Below are 21,040 nucleotides of genomic sequence, written 5' to 3'. Positions count from 1 at the left end.
TCTGGAAGGCTTGGTGGGAACAAGATTCTCCAGTGTCGGGTCACTGAGTATGTAGGGGCCCACACTGGCTCACTCCCTCCCATTAATCCTATTAAAAGTAACTGGCTTATAAAAAGAAATGAAATTGAGCTATTTGTAATGAGGTGGATAGACCTAGAGTCTGTCATACAGAGTGAAGTAAGTCAGAAAGAGAAAGACAAATATGGTATGCTAACACATATATATGGAATTTAAGGAAAGAAAATGGCATGAAGAACCTAAGGGTAAGACAGGAATAAAGACACAGACCTACTAGAGCATGGACTTGAGGATATGGGGAGGGGGAAGGGTAAGCTGTGACAAAGTGAGAGAGTGGCATGGACATATATACACCACCAAACGTAAAATAGATAGCTAGTGGGAAGCAGCCGCATAGCACAGGGAGATCAGCTCGATGCTTTGTGACCACCTAGAGGGGTGGGATATGGAGGGTGGGAGGGAGGGAGACGCAAGAGGGAAGAGATATGGGAACATATGTATATGTATAACTGATTCACTTTGTTATATAGCAGAAACTAACACACCATTGTAAAGCAATTATACTCCAATAAAGATATATAAAAAAAAAAGTAACTGGCTTGAAACTTTTCAGAAAAAATTAGAATTCAGTGGTAGAATGATGATTTAAACGACTTTATTTCTAGCGGAACCAGCTTTTTATGGTCATGCTAAATGCTGTATTTCATTCCAAATGAAAAGAACAAGACTGCCGATTATACTGTAGGATAAAGAGAAAGGCAATAAAGCTGCAGTATATTCTTAAAGCGTGTAAAACATGGTACGGTCAGGAAAAGGAGGGTTTTATCTTGCAAAGTCATAAACACTGAACAAATTAATGTTCCACTCCAGGAAATCAGCAGTCATCAACACGGCCCTTTGCAAACTCTTTAAGATTTGTGATAATAACAAGTACTGCAGTGGCACTCAGTGTGATTCTCCACTCTGGCATTTCCCATCACTGTAGCCTAAGGAGGAAGGGGAAAAGACGACAGATATAGATAGATAGATAGGTGGGCAAAACTGAAAACTGTTAAATAAAATGGACTCTAGCCAGCTGAATTAAATAGATGCTTGCTATATTTGCATATTCTCCTTTTCAGCTGATATTTTCACTCTGAAAGCTTAGGTTTGCACTAAGTATTCTATACTCTCTCCCAACCTGCCCCTCATCACCTCTACCCCTACGCTCTTCATTCAGAATAAATCCAACCTGTGCCCACAAGGTTGCTGACTCTTTTGATTAAAGGGGACAAATGCAGCCCTTCACTCTACAAATAAAGCATGGGTCATCAGATACCTCTGGCATTAAACCCCATGGATATGCTCTGAGGACATTTCTCTGGTTGAACTGTTAGAAAGTTTCTGGGGCCCTTTCAGTTCTCACCTTGGTAAATGCTTTGGCCACACAGCATGTGGCTTCTGAGGTGATGTTCTTTGGGACCAACATTGTCTTCTTGGACCTCGCTGGAGTGGGGTATGCTCTGGAGAAGCAGCAGCCCATGCATTGATAGATTGGGGCACCCAACTTGGAGAAGTATTTGTTTTCCTTTAGCTTGCATTCTGGGATGCCTATCACCAGAAAAAAAGAAAGAAAAAAAGGCAAAGAGTAAAATAATCCAAAAATAATTTTAAAAGAAACTATACATTTTTCCTTATTATGGGACAGCAAATATTCTTTTTATCTATTGGAAATCAAAAGAAATTAAATAAATAAATAAATATTGGGTTGACCCAAAAGTTCATCGGGTTCTTCTGTAACATGGAAAACCCAGACGAACTTTTCGGCCAACCCAATACTTTTGGGCTGTATGTTCATCTTCAGACACGATATCTATTTGTACCGACTACAGTTATTTTCATGGGAAAACAATTTTTGCAGATATGCATGGGAAATCTCAGTAGCAGTAGTTTCTCTTTCTTTAAGTATGACTTCTCAATTCCAGTGCTGATAGTATGTCTATAGGGAATGCAAAACTTGACAGATGAAAACACCGTGTCATCCAAAAGAAGGATTTTGCCCAGAGGCAAAATATTTTCCCATTTAGAATCTGCTATTGTTTTTGCCCCATAGCAACTCCAAATACTGACAAAGAAAAGCATGTGTCAGAATTAAGAAAGCATGGTGAGTGGCACAGCCTGATATGAGATCAGGCATCTGCACTTAGGAACAGGGGTTAAAATATTATCACTTGTCTAGAGAAAAACCATCACCAATAGTAGCTCACAATTTCATAGCAGATGGAATTATATCAGCTACTATATGAGATTTTTTGGAAAGTACAGCAAAACAAATTTACTGCATAAAATCGTTTTGTTTTCTCAATTGTTAACTGATTTGAAAATTCATCTACAAAGGCAATGTTAAAATCCTCCCAAATCTTCTGGGAGACATGTAAAAAACAGAAAAAAAGTCAACTAGCTAGACTGAATAAGGAGCACTTTCTGCTTGTAAAACTCAGATAAAGAATAATCAGGAATCTATTTCAGATGGAAATGTACAGGCTGCTATTTAAATGGACATGTAAGATATCATTTTCACTGTACATTTTTGGAACCCAGTTTAATTTTATTTTCACAGTCTAAAAGTGCCTAGATAGATATCCAACAGCAAAGATTTATCACATTTGAAAAGGAGGTAGAAATGTAATTAATGGAGTTATTGATGTACATCTAGAAATGTGTGCTTTCTTGTTACTGCAAACCCAAGTTTGGTCACACACCCTGCATTGTAAACTCTCCATCAGGAAAGGAATAGAGAATTTGCAGAAACACAGACAATGTGGCCAGAATGACAGCTGCATATTTTCTGTAGTAATCCATGGCTCTTCTGCAAAACAGACATGGGAAAAAAGTTACTATAAAATTGGCTTAACAGGCATAACAACAACCAGTAATTTTAATATTAATAGTAATAGTCATCAGTGTCTTGACCCCTCTGCTTACAGCTCCCAATACACTCTAAAGCCATGTATAAAAAAAGCACTTTCTCTTTTGGAAAGAGGTAGAGAATTGACTCTTCCTACTTCTCACATCAACCAGTAGAATCAGGTATAATGATAACAACAAGAAGTTCTCTTTTTAAAATCTTAACATCCTGTTAAGAAGCTTTAATGTCCTTATTTATGAAACATGAAATTTCAACTAGATAATATCTAAGGATATCTATATGAGTGGGTGGATGGATGGATACATAGACAGACAGATAGATAGATAGATAAGCTTATATAAGATATATAAAATATACATTTGAGCCCATCCTTCCCATCTCTACATTCCCAGGTGGGAAAACAGAAAGAAAGGATAATATCTCTCCTGCTTTTTATTCACTGTCGGTAGCTGGGCTGTAAGGCTAGTTATCAGTGTGCAAAGTAAATGCTACCCCAGCAATGTGGCAAGAGTAGACAGCAGGTAGTATCAATCAAAGTTCTCCTAAATCCACTTCCTGACTTATTTATACCTGTAGATACAGCTTTACCTAAGCATTCTGAGTACATGAGATCAGGTTATGCAAGGTCAGCTGAGTGATTGACCATTTATCCAGGCATTGACCTCACCGCATTTAAGAACTGGGTTTTATCCCTACATGTTCTAGAAAAATCTCATGTAAGATAAAAGGGACAAAAAATTTTTAATAGATCTTTATTGGAGTATAATTGCTTCACAATACTGTGTTAGTTTCTGTTGTACACCAAAGTGAATCAGCCATATGCATACATATGTCCCCATATCCCCTCCCTCTTGAGCCTCCCTCCCACCTTCCCTATCCCACCCCTCTAGGTCATCGCAAAGCACCGAGCTGATCTCCCTGTGCTATGCTGCTGCTTCCCACTAACTAACTATTTTACATTCAGTAGTGTATACATGTCAATGCTACTCTCACTTTGCCCCAGCTTCCCCCTCCCACCCCGTGTCCTCAAGTCCATTCTCTATGTCTACATCTTTATTCCTGCCCTGCAACTAGGTTCATCAGTACCATTTGTTTTTTTTAGATTCCATATATATGCGTTAACATACGTTATTTGTTTTTCTCTTTCTGACTTCACTCTGTATGACAGACTCTAGGTCCATCCACCTCACTACAAATAACTCAATTTCATTTCTTTTTATGGCTGAGTAATATTCCATTGTATATATGTGAAAGGGACAGATTTTTATCCCTATTTTTAAACTGCTTATGTTCAAACCATGAAAGATAACAGAGACAGAGAATTAATTACCAATGAGAAGACAATTCAGAACATTTAAAGAATTAACACCAATTTTACAGAGTCACTTTCATAAAATAGAAGAGAAGGGAACAGTTCCCAACTCAGTTTATGAGGCCAGGATTACCCTGACACCAAAACCAGACAAATACGGAACAAAAAAAAGAAAACAAGAGACTGGTATATCTCATGAAATTAGATGCAAAAATCCAAAACAAAATAATAGCAAATTGAACCCCGTAATGTATAAGAAGAATTATTCAACACAACCAACTGAAAATAATTCACAGTATTCAATATTTGAAAATCACTTAATTGTAATCCACTATATCAAAAGAATAAAGAAAAATCATATGATTATATCAATCAACACAGGAAAGCATTTGAAAGCATCCAGTACTCTTTCATGATAAAAACTCTCATCAAACAAGAACCAAAAGGGTTTTCTCAACTTGATAAAGAGCATTTACAAAAACCTACAGATAACATCACACTTAATAGTGAAAAACCAAGTGCTTTCCCCTTCAGATCAGGAACATGGCAAGGATGTCCACCTCACACTCTTATTCAATATAGTGCTGGACATTCTGGCCAGCACAATATGGCAAGAAAAAGAAATTAAGACACACAAATTTAAAATGAAGAAGTAAAACTATCCCTATTTATAGATGATATGATCATCTACATTAAAAAAAAAAAGCAAAACAGGGAACCTACAAAAAATGTTCTGGAACTAATTAGTGAGCTCAGCAAGATTGCATGACAAAAACAACACATAAAAATCAACTACATTTCTATATACTAAAAACAATAATGTGGAAACAAATTAAAAACACAATACTATTTATAATCGCTCCAAAGAAAATAAAATATGTATAAATCTAACAAAATATGGACAGGACTTGTACACTGAAAATTACAAAATACTGATGAAGTAAATTAAAGACCTAAATAAACAGAGAGACATATCATGTGCATGGATTGGAAGACTCAACATGGTAAATACATCAACTCTCTCCAAATTGATTTCTATGTTTAATGAAATACCTATCAAAATCCTAGCACAGCTTTTGTAGACACAGAGAAGTTTACGACTAGGATCTAGAATAGCTAAAACAATTTTAGAAACAAAGTGGGAGGAACCAGTCTTCCCAGTGTTGTCTTATTCTATAACTACAGTAATAAAACAGCATGATATTAGCAGAGGGATACACAGACCAATGGAACAGAATAGAGAACCAAAAAATATGCCCAGCTGGCTTTTGACAAAGATGCCAAAGCAATTTAACAGAGGATTTCAACTTTTTCAATAATGGCTGCTATAACAATTGGACATCCATAGGCAAAATAAATACAAAAACAGAACAAAACAAACATATAAACAAACACCTTATATGAAAATTAATTCAAAATGGATCATCGACTTAACTGTAAAATGTGAAAGTATAAAATTTTTAGGAAAAAATTGGGAAGGGTGGGCAGGGGCTAGGTGAATAGTTTTTAGAGTTGACAATGAAATACATAAAAGGAAAAAATGATAAATTAGACCTCATCCAAATTATGGGTTAATCCTCAAAGAGGATGAAAATACAAGATACGGACTTAGAGAAAATGTTTGCAAGCCATATGTCTAACAGAGGACTAGTATCTGGAATATATAAAGAACTCTCAAAACTCAATTTAAAAAATCCAGTTGAAAAATGGGCATTGCACTGGAGAAGATATATAGATGGCAAGTAAGCACATTTAATGTATTCTACATCAACCATTAGGGACATGCAAATTAAAACCACAATGAGATATTATATACCTATCAGCTAGCTAACATAAAAATAACACCAAATGGATGCAGAGAAACAGGATAATTCAGACGTTTCTGGTGGAAATATAAAACGGTACAGCCCTCTGGAAAATAGTTTGGAAGTTTCTTATAAAACTGAACATGTAGTTACCATATAACCCAGCAGTTGTACTTGGGCATTTATCTCAGAGAAATGAAAACTATGTTCAACTAAAACGTATATAAAGGGTCATAGCATCTTTATTTATAATAGCCCCAAACTGGAAATGGTCCAAATGCCCAACAGCAGAGGAATGATTGGCTCTGCAAACAATGGTACTTCCAATACCAGATTATATACTATGTAACAAGAAATAGGAACATGTTATTGATACGCATGCAACTTGGATGGATCTCAAGGGTATCCTGCTGAGTGAAGGTTGCATTCTGTGTGATTCCATTTATATAACGCTCTTGAATTGATAGAATTATAGAGATGCTACATTAGCAGTTTCAAGGAGTTAGTATGTGGGGAGGAAGTTGAGGGGAGTAAGTAAATGTGGCTATACAAAGATAGAACCGGGAGCCTTGTGGTGATGGAACAGTTCTTTATCTTGATTGTGATAGTGTCACAATCTAACATGGGATGGAATTGCACAGAAACACACACATACACAAAATACTAGTGAAATCCAAATAAACTCTGTGGGTTGTACCAATGTCAATTTCCTGGTTTTCCCCTTGTACTATAGTTTTGGAAGGTATTGTCATTGAGGGAACTAGCTAAAGGATACTCAGGACTTGCCTGTACATTTTTTGGGCCGTGGTGCGGGGCAACTTCCTCTAAATCTATAATTTATCAAAACCAAAATTTCTTTTAAAAAAATTTCAGAATGAGATTTATAATTCCATGTGATTCAAAACCTGTGGTTATTTTTCATGTAGACTGACATGATAAGACCATGTTTTTCTAGATGTTTATATCAACCCATGTATCTTGTAAGAATAATTTGTCAGACAGTAGAACCAACAGTTTATAATACAGAAAACAGACTGTTTACGTGTAGGTAAGGCTAAAACATATGTACGTCATTATTTCTACCTGATTTATATACTTATACACAAGTAATTATGGGTTTTATTTATCTTCACCCATAATTAACACTGAATAAATATTGTCCTAAGTCAGTGGCTCTCAAAGTGAGATCTGGGGACCCTAAACACTTTTAGTGGGTCTGTGAGGTCAAAATTCTTTTCATAATAATACTAAGATGCTGTTTGGATTTTTCACTCTCATCCCCTCATGAGTGTTCAGAGAAATTTTCTAGAGGCTACATGACATGTGATATTGCAACAGATTGAATAAAGAAGCACCTGAGAATGTAGCTGTGTTCTATTAGCCCAGTACTTTTTAAATTTTCAAAAAGAGGGAATTCCCTGGTGGTCCAGTGGTTGGGACTTGACGCTTTCACTGCCATGACCTCAGGTTCAGTCCCTGGTTGGGGGACTGAAGATCTCCACAAGCCTCAGGATGTGGCCAAAAAAAAAAAAAAAATTGCAAAAAGGTAAAACAATGCCACTCTTCTCACTGACTTTTTTTGTTTTGGAAATTGTCATTTTTTATAAATATATTGTATTTGTGTTAACATGTGATGGGTTTGTAATTGTTGTTTTTAAAGGAATAAATATTTCTGGGAATTCCCTGGCAGTCCAGTTCTTGGTGCTTTCACTGCTGAGGGCCTGGGTTCAATCGCTGGTCAGGGAAATAAGATCCCACAAGCCATGTGGCCAAAAAAAAAGAATAAATATTTTAAAACTTTTTCCAACATAATTTCTATATCAGTAACTATTGATAAATATAAATTCACTAAAAATATTCTTTGAGCGCTTCGATAATCTTTAAGATCATAAACAGATTCTAAGAGCTGAAATTTGAGAACCACTTCTTAAGTGATATACAAAGCCACAAGGAAAATTTCAGAATTGAAACTGGTTTCCTTTTTAAATTAGTATCATTTTTGTGCTTTGATATTGCAGCTCATATATTACGAAAATTCAGCATTATGCAGTGAACAATTATATCAGAATTAATTCAGAGAGAAGCATTTATAACAAGATTGCAGAAAGTGAGAGCATGAAACGGATGCATATTTTAGGATTTGCTTTATGATAAAGTGAAGAGAAGATTGAAAAAGCAGAACCAAAGTCACCATTCCTTTAGCTTTCAATAACAGAAACGGCTTTGTCTTTATTTTAAAAAGAGATGAGATTAACCAAGCAGAAAGGGATTAACCCTCAAATTCTAGGTGTTTCCGAAAACATTTTAATAAATGTTTTCATCAGCCTAATCACCCTTTGGCCTTTCTGTTTTGGAATATGGAAGAAAAACATTAAGACCCAGGGCAGGAACAATAATTATGTTCAGCTGGGATTTATGCTATTTTGCAAAACATGCTCAATCTAAATCAGATGTACTAATCTCAGCCTCTTGGTATTCCAAGTGAGAACACTGCAGGCATCACAGACTCTATATATCCAGCCCTACAGTGCGCCTCCAACACCCACTCAACACACCCTCACCTCCTGCCGCCTGCCCCATCAGAATAAAATGAGGCCAAGAAAATGTGTGTATTCTTGACTTGACCTGTAAGGCCTCTCTCCCCCTTCTCAGCCATCCACCTCAGAGTTTTTTAAGGAGCTGCCCAGCCACCAGCTTCATTGTGAAGGTTTCATCCAAGCCCAAAGGGAGAATAAATAACTCTCCACTGCATTTATCCAGCACTTTGCTTATAATTCTTAGATGAAGTTCCACAGTCTGTCCTGAACTCTAGCTAGTTATATACCTGTTTGTCTTTCCATCCATGTAAAGCTTCTTAAGGGTAGAAACTGTGCCCCTCTAACCCACCCCCATCCTAGCACAAGGTCTTGCACAGAGTAGATGCAGTTGTGTTGCATCAGGACTTTAGAACAGTAACAGTATCAATCAAAAGTTGCTTATGTAGAGCTGTCATTCATACTGAGAAACAAGATAACTCTTGAATGACAACTTAGAATAAGTGTTTAATAAAATAAAATATTTTCAGATAATAAATTCATTAGAGATGACATATTCTCACTTAGCTATAGAATTTGTAGCTGGCTAATACATGAATGTCTAAGTGTTAAATATGCCACAGGTAAGAGCCATTTTATGCTAAGATATAAAAGTCATAAGAATTCAAAAGAAAACATTAATAAAAAGCATATATAAGAGCTTCAGTGTTTCAACTGGGTATCTGTTACTTTATATCAAACTAGGTATGTGGGCAAATTTATGTTCTTAATATAATAAGACTCTGTAAGGAAAAGATAGCATTCTTAAAAGTATTAAAGAATATTATTGCCATGATTTACTATTATTTTTTTATTTTTCATAGAAGCATAGTTGATTTATAATGTTAAACTTACTATTATTATTTAATATGTTTGCATATTATTTATTGTGATTGTATATATTAATATATAATTCATGTATTAAATGATTTATATAATAGGTAAATAGCAGTGTACCATACACACACACATATGGACATCAGGTATATATCTATATATATCTCTCTCTACATATCTTGACACACCAAGTACCATACACATACACACCAACCCCATCTATCAAACAGTGTACAAAGATAGACACTACATTTTGATGTGGGAGTGGCAAAGTCATACTGCAGAATGAATTTAGACTGAGATTTTTTTTCTGGCCCGTTTTGAAAAGTACACCTGCCATAGCAGTGAAAACTTCGGGACAATGAACAATAAGGGGGCTTCTCTTTGCAGCTCCTCTGTTCTGTTTTTATCACAGAAAAAAAGTGTTTATAAGGTAAGGTGCCAGGACTAAGAAATCTATCATCCCAACCTGTCAATCCTATTACTGAAAGGCTTCAAGGCAAATTAAATATACATACACACACATATATGGATGTATGTATATATGTGTACATGCATGTATGTACACAAATATACATATATGTACATATATATATATACAAGATTGTTCCAAGAAGACAAGTGTTTGGTACAATGTGACATCCTGGTCTTCATTCACCTGCAAAGATGCTGCCATTGCTCCCCCACTGCCAAAGAGTAAGGTTTTCGATTTTTCTAATTGTGGTGGTAGATGGGGTGACTCACCCATACTCTCCACACCAGGAAGCCCAACTGACTCATAGCACATTTTTGAGATGACTGGCTAGGGTAGAGGCATAATTCTTTGTTAACAAAACAGATTAAATCTAACTGATCTCTAGAGAGTTAACCTGAGGTTTCACTTCATTAGCCCCATCTAGCCCAGCCCCAAACTACCAAGAAGAAGAAAAGTAGGCAGCCTTCAGTGAAGGATCACTAATGAAAAGGACCCTTGAAAGCAAAGACTTTAATCCCCAGCACACTGCCTGGCATGAGATAGGTATGTAAGAATTGTTTGTTGAACAGAGGAGAGGCCTGTAAGTTTTAGCATCTTGCCTGGTCCAGCGAATAGCAATAGTTCAGCCTGGATGAGAGATACGAAGGTGGAGCATCGCAAGGGTAAGTGGACGTTCAGCACCCTTCATCCTTCATCCCACCAAGTCCCATGGAGCCAGTCCCCGAACAGGCTCACCTCCACGTCCCACCGAGTGGCCACTGATGTCTCCTGCTGGACGAATTTAAAGAGTCTGGGGTCAGTGATCAGGAAACTCAACTTGGAGTAGCCTTGGCTACTAGTTTTCTTTCTTCATGTCCTCTAGTTGCAGCAAGTGGGTTTTTACCTTGTTCTTGTAACATATTCTGAATCCCAGGTGGAGCAGTGAATGTCTTCTGTAATCCCATGCTCCAGCCCCCAAGCTCAGTAATCCTCCAAGTTCTCAGTTCTTCGAAGTAGACATTCAAATATTGCTCCTAGGCACTAGAGTGACCTTGAGACCCAGTATTGCATTCACTGATTGTCGAAGGATGGCTGAGAGAGAAACGGTTACTACTCCCATGATCTGTCTCAAATCCCCTCATTCATTCTTTGATATAGATAATTAATGCTTTCTCTATTTTATGAAAAGATGAGTTTTGGATGATTTGACAGTTCAACATTGTAAAGTGCAAAATTTAAGGTCCAAATTGAACATTTGAAAGATTGAAAGACTTTGAATAAGTACCTGCTACGTGCCAGGCACTGTGCCAAGTATGGGTGACACAAATATGAATAAGTTTCCTGCTCTCTGACCCAGATACAAAGGCAAGACTGTGAGTGAGAGCAATGAATGCTGTAGTAAAAGCATTCGTAGATGTTGAAACATTTGATAGGCTGGGGACAGGAAAATGGAGAGGTGAAAAACTAATGAGAATAAAGAACACATATTTCATGGGGAAGAGAAACACGACAGTAGTAAATATATATTTTACTGTTTTAACATTTGTACAGGAGCTTTGTGTATTCAGCAGTCCTCATAACTTCCCCAGCCTAATCACAGGGGTTGCAAATAGTGTATCCCCAAAGTGTCCCAGTGTCCAGAGGAAAATAAGTGACGTCACACAGTTCAGCAGCTGTATCTGGGGTGGGATTTCTGTTTATCAATTACTTAACAGTATTTTTTGGCTTCGCAAAATTCTAAAAGGGAGCCGACTTAATTTTCCAGATGAAATGAAGAGAAAGAGTGAAAAAAGGGGGTCTTAGAGGCAAAAAACGTATAAAGTACAACTTGTACAGGTATACTTTGCAAACAAAAAAACCCAGGGGTTTCCATAAAAACAAACAGAACAAAAGATGACCTTTAAATATTTATTTTTTAAAAAGAAAAAGAGCAGGCAGTATTTAGAAGGAAATTGAAGTGCTCATAGGATTATAAAAATTACAATTCCTTTATGACGATTCTTGTAACAATCATATTTTGAGAAGCTTCTTAACTGACTAAATTTAAGGGGCTTAAAGTAAGATGTACACTTTCTACTTTAATTGTTATTTTAAGGCACTTTACAATGTTAACATAATTATGTAATTAAAATCTTAGTTCTTCCATTACCCTTCTGGTTTTTCTAGCACATCAGCATTTTTTAAATTGTCTGCAAACTAAATCAACAAGAAATTTTGATAGGACAAACTCTATGTACCATAAAATATTGTTTTAAATGAGAAATTCAAATATCTGTAGTTTAAAAATACCCAATTTTTAAAATTAACATTATTGCGGTAATAAATGCTATCAGGAACAAAACATTAAGTAGTGTCAACTTATCACTCAGAAAAGTAAAACATCCAAAGGCCAGAAAAGTTTTATACAGAGCATTATTATAGCAATATAAGAATCATTCTTGGGCTTCCCTGGTGGCGCAGTGGTTGAGAGTCCGCCTGCAGATGCAGGGGACACGGGTTCGTGCCCCGGTCTGGGAAGATCCCACATGCCGCGGAGCGGCTGGGTCTGTGAGCCATGGCTGCTGAGCCTGCGCGTCCGGAGCCTGTGCTCCGCAACAAGAGAGGCCACAGCAGTGAGAGGCCCGCGTACCGTAAAAAAAAAAACAAACAAAAAAAGAATCATTCTTGTAACTTTAAATATTTGTGCATTACATTTTGTTTTTTATTTGAGCTGTTTTCGTGCAGTCTTTTGACACACCAAGTATCATTTCCATTTAAAAGCACTAGATTATAGAAACATTTAATTTACCTTAAAGTCTCTCAATAATAGAATGGACAGGCTGGGTTTGTAGATTTCTCAACCCCAGCACCTCACATTATAGCATTTTTTTCTGTGATAAAAACAAAGCAGGGAATTCCCTAGAGGTCCAGTGGTTGGGACTCCACGTTTCCACTGCAGGGCCCACGGGTTCGATCCCTGGTTGGGGAACTAAGATCCCACATGCTGTGCGGTGCAGCCAAAAATAAAAATAAATAATAGTTAAAAAAAAATAAACAGAGCAGAACTGCAAAGAGAAGCCCCTTATTGTTTATTGCCCCTGTTTTCTCTGATATGGCAGGTGTACTTCCCAAAGATGGCCACAAAAATATTCTCAGCCTACATTCACTCTGCAGTATGACCTTGCCACTTCCATATGGAAAAGTGGTGTGTCTGTCTTTGTATCCCGTTGATCTAGGCGGGCCCTATGACTACTTACACCAATAGAATAAGGCAGTCACGAGAGTGTCCCTCACACCAATACAACACTGGGGCCAGTCGTGGGAGTAGCCCTGCACTGACCTGGCAGTTTCTGCTTCCTGTGTCTTAGAAGCCAGTTGCTGTGTAAGAAGTGCTACTAGTCTGAGACCACCACACAGTAAGAAGGCTATAAGCCACGTGGACTGGCCCTGGAGAACGAGATGCCACACAGAGAAAGAGAAAGAGGCCGAAAAATAATGAATGAAGAAGCCATTTGGATGACCAGCCCAGTCGAGCCTTCAGATGACTCCAGCCCCAGCCAATATCTGATCACAAATGCATGAGAAATCCAAGTTAAGAACGGCCCAGTTGAGCCCAGTCCACCTGCAGGGCCTTGAGAGATAATTATAACTTCTTGTTTTACCCACTAAGCTTTTCAGTACTTTGATGCACAGTAATAGATAACTGGAACAACCACTGTCTCTTATAACAAAAATTTCTCCTCCAGGGTTTGAGATATGGGACGCTGGTCTTGTCTCTCCACTTTCTTCCGGTACTTTTCCTCTGTGGGGTGTGATTTATATAACACAGATTCAGTTAATCTATTAGGGAAAATCTAACAAAGTGTGAAAAAAAATTCCGAGTTAGCATTGCCCACAGTATCTGCCATACTGAATTTGGTAATAATAACTTCTACAGGCTTCCCTGGTGGCGCAGTGGTTGAGAGTCCACCTGCCGATGCAGGGGACACAGGATCGTGCCCCGGTCCGGGAAGATCCCACATGCCGCGGAGCGGCTGGGCCCGTGAGCCATGGCCACTGAGCCTGCACGTCTGGAGCCTGTGCTCCGCAACGGGAGAGGCCACAACAGTGAGAGGCCCACGTACCGCAAAAAAAATAAAAATAAATTAAAAAAAAAAATAAAATAAAAAAAAAATAACTTCTACATTAAAAAGAATACCAACCATTAATTGAGCACTTGTGTGTGCTAGGTATTCTTTTGAGCACCTTGAACACATAAATATATTCAATACTCATGACAACCCTGTGAGGTATTCTTCTCATTTTGGCAGATAAAAGAATTCCAGAGGCGAAGTAACCTATACAAAGTCACAAAATTCACCACTGGCAGACCTAAGATTTTATCTTTTTTTTTTTTTTTTTTTTTCCCCGTACGCGGGCCTCTCACTTCTGCGGGCTCTCCCATTGCGGGGCACAGGCTCCGGACGCGCAGGCTCAGCGGCCATGGCTCACGGGCTCAGCCACTCCGCGGCATATGGGATCCTCCCGGACCGGGGCACGGACCCCTGTTCCCTGCATCGGCAGGCGAACGCCCAACCACTGAGCCACCAGGGAAGCCCAGACCTAAGATTTTAGAATGTCTCTTTACAACTCCAAGCTCTGAACCGCATTTTACTACACTGCCTTCAAAACTTTATATTTCACAATGAACTTCTTAAATGTTTTTATTTTCCAGGTGGTATATCCCTAAATAGAATGCTGACATCTTTTTTTTTTAGAGTAATATTATGTTATACCAGCTCAAATATAACTTGCTCGTGTAATTTTTTATTTTGCATATTTATCTGACTTCACCTTCTTCAGAACAGCCTTAAGAAAGACATTTCATTCATATAAAGAGGCACTTTACACCTGACCAAGGCATGAGGACTAGTGTCTGATTGGCACGGAGTGACTGGCGGGGGCCAAGCATTGGCTTTCATATCCATTTCCCTTGTTTGATTCTCTTTACACTTCTTTGGGGAAAGCACTACTATGTCACCTATCTCGTAGACTAGAAAACTACACTTGAGAGAGGTAAAAGGATTTGCCAAAGTCAACTGGAAAGTGGTCTGATCCTAAGATAGTACCCTTTCACCTATACTACCTTTATAGCCTAGCAACACACAGTTAATCCATTCTCTTTAGGGTGTTGATTTAAGCATGGATCATGATGTTACTGTTGTCTTTTCAAATTCAATTCATAATATTGCCCTTGATTCTGCTCCCGCTGTGGCCTAAGCGCCCTCTTCTCTCTCTCCTCCTCCTACCCCAGTGCACAGCGGATGCTAGAGCATTTCTATAATGTCATCTCTGAGTCTGATGAATCAAGAAATTACTGGATTATTTTGTGCAACATTATGATGGGGAATGCTGAAATGTTACACACCAAAACCAGAATTTGCAAGGATCATAAGTTGATAGCAAACTACTCTGGGATTCACAAGCTATAAAAATGGAAGTATGGTGCTATAGGTCATGCTGTTCTCAATGGAAATATCAGCTGATTCCTGTACATTTTCTCTTTGTGAAAGCTGATTATCTTGATCTACTTTTGAACAAAATGCACATATTACGTTCTAATTTTACTATTTCTGTTTCCTAGCTCTTACTTTGAGTTTTCATGTAAATTTGAGAAATGTACAAGGAAACTGAGAAACTGTTCTGGAATATAATAAATTGCTTTCCTAACACTTCACATGCTACCTTTTTCAGCAAGAAACGGTGAGAAATATGACTCAAAATTTCAACGACTCTGTTACTGCAAAAAAAAAAAAAAAGAAAGAAAGAAAAGAAACCAAAACCAAAGTTAAAGAAATGAAATGAAGACACATAAACTTTTCATAAATGGTGGTTATTCTTATCATTTACAAATAATTCAAAACTATAGCAAAGTATTACAATCAATTTGGGTTACCAATATTTTGAATAATTGAGTTGATGTTAAGTAATTATTTAAAAGATATCTTCAGAAACTTAAGAATATTCCTCTGTTCTAATATAAAACATCTTTTTTGATTGAGGAGAAGATTATAGAGCTTAGGAAACAATAGTTCCCATGAAAGTGAAATGGAGCTTCAGTATTCCTGAGGACCCACGTAGTGTCAGTTCATAATTCTTCCATGTACCCAAATCTTGTATCCTCAACATTAATAAGGAGAGACAAAGGAGCACTTTTATTTTCTAGTCCTAATTTCCTAACCAGCTGCCATTCCAAGCAGCACTGATGCAAATATAACTAAAGTTAGCAAACATTTCTAGAAACTCTCTGTGGAACAAACCAATTAGACTTAGCCAAGTGATGTAGAATTGCAAGGTCCATCAGTAATAGTGAGAAATACTACCGACTCTTATTTTTGTGGCATTCTATGAAAGAAGAAAAAGGAAACAATGTTGTTCAAGACATTTCAGTGTTACAATTCAAGTCTACCCAAGAGGGTCTATTCAAAAAATATCAGAAGCTATGGTCATTCCGCTGAACAGGTGAGCTGTTTTACCGTTGACCAGTTTGAAGATGTAGTTATGTGTCATTTAAAAACTGATGACAAAACAATATCAGTAACTTACATGTCTCCTCCCTCCTCTTCCTGACCCCTGGAAGCCACTCCAAAGAATGCCTTTCAAATGACATCCAATATTTCTTGAGAAAACTTTTTAGTTACTGACAGGCACTCACACATCACAGCAGGAGACAGTTGGTTTCTGGCTTCAGTTAGATAACATCTTAGCCTGTGATCACAGACCACAATTTTGCAGACTTCCTCCCAATTCAATCATGAGTGCTGAAAAGAGACTGTGTAAATGCCTGTCTTCTTACTAAGGTTTATGCACAACCAGCTCCCTTGTATTCTCAAATATTTTACTCCTCAATTAAAATCCCCCAAATTATTTCATTCATATTACCTTCCTCTGGATTTTTTGCAGGATGTGGTCAGGGCAGTTGACTGTGGATCTGAAGAGGGATTTTAGCTTCGTCTTGTGATTTCTCAGTAACTGCTCTTAATAAAGTCCTCACCTGTCTTATATAACAGCAGAGTAATAAAAACTGCATGTTCCCACCTGCATCTAAGTCCAGGGATCAACAGTAAATTCCATCCAATGATTGAATGGTACTTTGTGTAATTACCATGACATCAATTTGATCTTATCTCGTTTCAGCCCTTCCATCATTTTTTGTTTTGAGCCATTTCCAGGTGGTGTTGACTGCAAGGTCAGCCTATGAAACAAGAGTACGCTGTTATTTTCTCCATAATTTTATCAAGACTTATACACAACATCCTGAAAGTTGACACTTTCCTATAAACAGGATCCTACAAGCATTACATTTAATTAGCTAAGTACCTGATGTTTACTTAAAACAGAAGAGCTGTAAATTTCAGATGCTAGATATAGAGCATTTCTAAGCTTACAACATTACTCCAGTAGAAAACAGAAAAATAAAACATACACCTATTTAGACTTTTCTAAAATTAAACGTGCATCTGGCTTTAATAAGGATGCATGGAGAAGGCATGAGGCAATGCTGAGAAGGACTGATTGGTTCTCAATATTTGTGCCTTTCCCCCCCTCATTTCACTTTTGTAAAACTCAGTTTCTTCTTAAACAGAAATTACATATGTTATGGCTTGCCAGCTGAGGAACGTTTAGCTCCAAGATTCCCAGTACATTGTCTTCCTAAAACCCACCAAGCACTTCAGGCTATGGCTGTGGCTGCGTCTATCCTGCTTTTAGGGTTGTGATCCTAAAATAGTTCAAGACTCCATTCGTTGAAGGAAGAGGGACCCCTTCCAGGGCCCAAGAGTGAGCACTTGTCTAACACTCAAAAATGAATTGTCCCAGGAGACACACATGCTGACAAGCAAGAGACTTTCCTGGGAAGGGGCACCCAGGCAGAGAGCAGCAGGGTAAGGGAGACCATGAGAACTGCTCTGCCACGTGGCTCGCAGACTCAGGTTTTATGGTAATGGGGTTAGTTCCAGGTTGTCTCTGGCCAATCACTCTGACTCAAGGTCCTTCCTGATGGCACACGCATGGCTCAAGATTGATTTCAGCAAGAAGGATTCTAGGAGGTTGGTAGGACAATGGACTGGTGTCTCCTCTCTCCTTTTGACCTTTTGTAACGGAGAAGAACAAAATGTGACCCCATGTTGGATCTGTTTCTTTTACTTTAACCTTTGTTTTCCGTTGCTTTTGTTACTATAATCACCAAAAGGATACTGTCTATAGCTATAAGCATACATAATGGCATGCCTTGGGGAAGGCTGCCACTCTGCCTGAATGTTAAACTAAAGTGCCTTTGTTCAGCTCACAGGGAAACATCCTGACCCTGCCCACCTGAGATCGCACAACGGCTTAGGCCAAAATGGCTTCTCTTATGTCAAGAAAGCCATTCCTGGTTCTCTTTCTCTGGGGACTCCATAACTTATCTGCTTACACGATTGAAGCAGGAGGGAAGGGGGCGGGGCACCACCCTTAAAAGAATGACCTAGGGCTTCCCTGGTCAAAAAAAAAAAAAAAAAAAAAAGAATGACTTAGTTTGAGGACACAACATAAACTGGTTAGAACCAAGTATGTGCAAGATGGCAGACGGCTGAGTCGACTTCCACTAAACCTTGAGCCTCAGTATATGTTCATTGTAACACATCAGCAAGCTAAATGACACACCCACAGGAGCCATGACAGTTCCAAGTCTGACCATAAGGTCAAAGAGTGGGTGGTGACCCAATTCCTCGAAATCCCCACCCCTTCCCCAAAATAGTTGGAATACTCCTCCCACTTAGTAGCCTGTGAAATTACCTATCCCTATAAAAACTGACAACCCCATACCCTGGGGCTGCTCTTGCCTTCTGAGATGGCACACACTCTGTCTGTGGAGTGTGTTTCTCTCTAAATAAATCCACTTCTTACCTATCACTTTGTCTCTCACTGAATTCTTTCTGCGATGAGACATCAAGAACCTGAGCTTCATTAAGTCCTGAGACCAGGTGTGTGATCTCAGTTAAAAGAACATGGGTTCAAGTCCCAGTGTGTGGGTTCAAGTCCCAGTCGGAGTTACACGGTTTCAGGATGACAAGCCAAATAGCCACCTTTACTAGGCAAAGTCCTGAAAGCATGTCATGGTACAGAGGAGGTGTCAGGAACATCTTTGCATAGCGGTATGACACAGTGAAGTACATACCAGCTATGCTAAATGCATGGATTTTTCCTAATGATGTTTTGTCATTTACATACTGAATTCTTTTTCAACATAACCACCTTTGTAAATGTTTCATATGATTAGTTGATTTGTTTTATAAAACATAATTTGATCTTTCTGATAGCAAAGTATGATTATCACAAACATTATGCTGTAATCAGAAGAACAGCTGAGGTATGTAAAATGCTTGCTTTTTCAAGTAGCTTTTGCTTCATATAATTCCAAATTCCAAATATAATTCCAAAGATATATTACGTGATTTTAAGTTTTGAAGCAATACAAGAGTATTTCCAATGAAAAGTAGGTCTTCCTCCTACCCCAAAATCCTCGCTCCCATTCTCAAAGGTATCCATTTTTAACAATTTCTTAATGTTTCCAGAAATTATCTGTGTATATAAACACATTTTCTGGGGTTTTGCTATATACAAACAGAAACATAATATACACATTGTTTAGTGTCCTACCTTCCTTTTTCTTTTTAAATCTAACAGTGTATCTTGGTGGTTTTTTCCGTATCCATATATTATGCAGATCTAGCCATACTTTTGAAATAGTACAGTAGCAGGAGTAGCCACACTGAAGCGGATGACAGGAGCCATAAGAATCTGTAGCTGGTCACAATGGGAAGCAAAGGAAGGTTCGCCCCACTTGGGCTACTGTTCATCCTGGCTGTCCTCTGCCATGTAGGTCACAGCCTGGAGTGCTACAGCTGTATTAACCCAGCTAATGGCTGCACTACGGTCGTCAGTTGTTCACATAATCAAGATACTTGTTTCATCGTTCAAGCCATGCCACCAAAAACTTACTACCAGTGTTGGATGTTTGACCGCTGCAGTTTCGAAGCCATTGCAAAAGCCTTAGGGGAGAAGGAGCTTCAGTACCGCTGCCGCCAGGAGAACCTGTGTAACAAAAGTGATGGGACGAGTATATCAGGGAAAACAGCTCTGCTGGGCATCCTGCTGCTGGTGGCAGTCTGGCACTTTTGTCTCTAAATCTCCAGGAGGCCCTCCAGGAGGGCTTCTCCTAAATCTCCTGTTTCTGTATATGCCTTATTTCCTGTGCGGCTGCATTCCAAAGGCTTTATATTTTCCAACTGGATCCTGTTGGGAAAGACTAAGACTAGCTTGAGCAACTCAGATAAGAGAGAGGAACTCAGAGAGATGCTGAAGACCAGTCCTATTAGCAGAGAAGACCTGTGTGAGGGAAAAAGTTTGAGTGAAGCGCATGTGATTTGAAGAAGGTTGCATGCTTCTTACTCTGAGCTCGAGTAGGTTCTCTGCGATCCTGTTATTTCCCTCTGGTTCCTTGGATGTAGTTAATGTGATCAGTACTTTTTTGGGAGACTGGGGCAGGGGACTCCTTTTCAACAGTCTCTCTCGTAAGGCATGCTTTTTTCTCGCTTTTCATGGCCCCTGTATTGCCAGGTAGGCATGATGCATGTTCCAGGTGTGGGCTTGTCAGGGACAGAGATTCTTAATGACTGTTGTATTCTCAGCTAGAAGGTGTCTGGCTGGGAAGGAGGTAAGCTTTCCGGATGGCAGGGCACGGAAGCACAAGGTTTGCCTTTAGAGAGATGCCAGAGGCTGAAATCTGACTTTTCCTCTGTCCTTAAATTTTGTATTGGCTTTGCTGTCTTTCGCTAGAAAAACTCAGTAGCATAAATTAATGGTGTGTTAAACCTGTCCCTCCCACTCCCTGCCTTTTTTATTGGAATGGTAGGCTGTCTTAGCTTTGTCACACACAGTTAAAAACTAAACATTTGAGTATTCTATGTTACATGTGACTTGCAGTTATTAAGTGTGCTTATTTTATTTTATTATTTTTTTAACATCTTTATTGGGGTATAATTGCTTTACAATGGTGTGTTAGTTTCTGCTTTATAACAAAGTGAGTCAGTTATACATATACATATGTTCCCATATCTCTTCCCTCTTGCGTCT

The 21,040-nt window shown here is 38.5% G+C and overlaps 1 protein-coding gene and 1 pseudogene across 1 annotated transcript; one reads left to right on the top strand and one right to left on the bottom strand.

Moving 5' to 3' along the window:
* Positions 1–651: 651 nt before the first annotated feature.
* On the bottom strand, positions 652–16,906 carry CGA (glycoprotein hormones, alpha polypeptide). The gene is made up of 4 exons (XM_024733722.1): positions 16,808–16,906; positions 2,760–2,866; positions 1,424–1,608; positions 652–1,004 (listed from the first exon to the last, which is right to left on the bottom strand). The coding sequence occupies exons 2-4, from the start codon at positions 2,857–2,859 to the stop codon at positions 927–929; spliced, it is 363 nt and encodes a 120-aa protein (XP_024589490.1). The 5' UTR covers positions 2,860–2,866; positions 16,808–16,906; the 3' UTR covers positions 652–926.
* A 2,814-nt stretch (positions 16,907–19,720) lies between these two features.
* Positions 19,721–20,092, top strand: LOC112392153 (CD59 glycoprotein pseudogene; annotated as a pseudogene).
* The last annotated feature ends 948 nt before the right edge of the window (positions 20,093–21,040 follow it).

The sequence above is a fragment of the Neophocaena asiaeorientalis genome, unplaced genomic scaffold (genome assembly GCF_003031525.2).
Source record: "Neophocaena asiaeorientalis asiaeorientalis breed wild unplaced genomic scaffold, Neophocaena_asiaeorientalis_V1.1 scaffold248, whole genome shotgun sequence".
In the NCBI taxonomy this organism is placed as follows: Eukaryota; Metazoa; Chordata; class Mammalia; order Artiodactyla; family Phocoenidae; genus Neophocaena; species Neophocaena asiaeorientalis.
Note: the sequence above shows the minus strand (reverse complement) of the source record. Positions and strands in the feature narration are given on the sequence as shown.

What these genes read in the sequence shown, in the direction of transcription:
- CGA (XM_024733722.1), bottom strand. Translation starts at nt 2,859, where the DNA reads ATGGATTACTACAGAAAATATGCAGCTGTCATTCTGGCCACATTGTCT. An exon ending in TGGAGAGTTTACAATGCAGG is followed by an intron (nt 1,609 to 2,759) that starts GTGTGTGACCAA and finishes TTCTGGTGATAG; the next exon opens with GCATCCCAGAATGCAAGCTA. An exon ending in TGGCCAAAGCATTTACCAAG is followed by an intron (nt 1,005 to 1,423) that starts GTGAGAACTGAA and finishes CTTCCTCCTTAG; the next exon opens with GCTACAGTGATGGGAAATGC.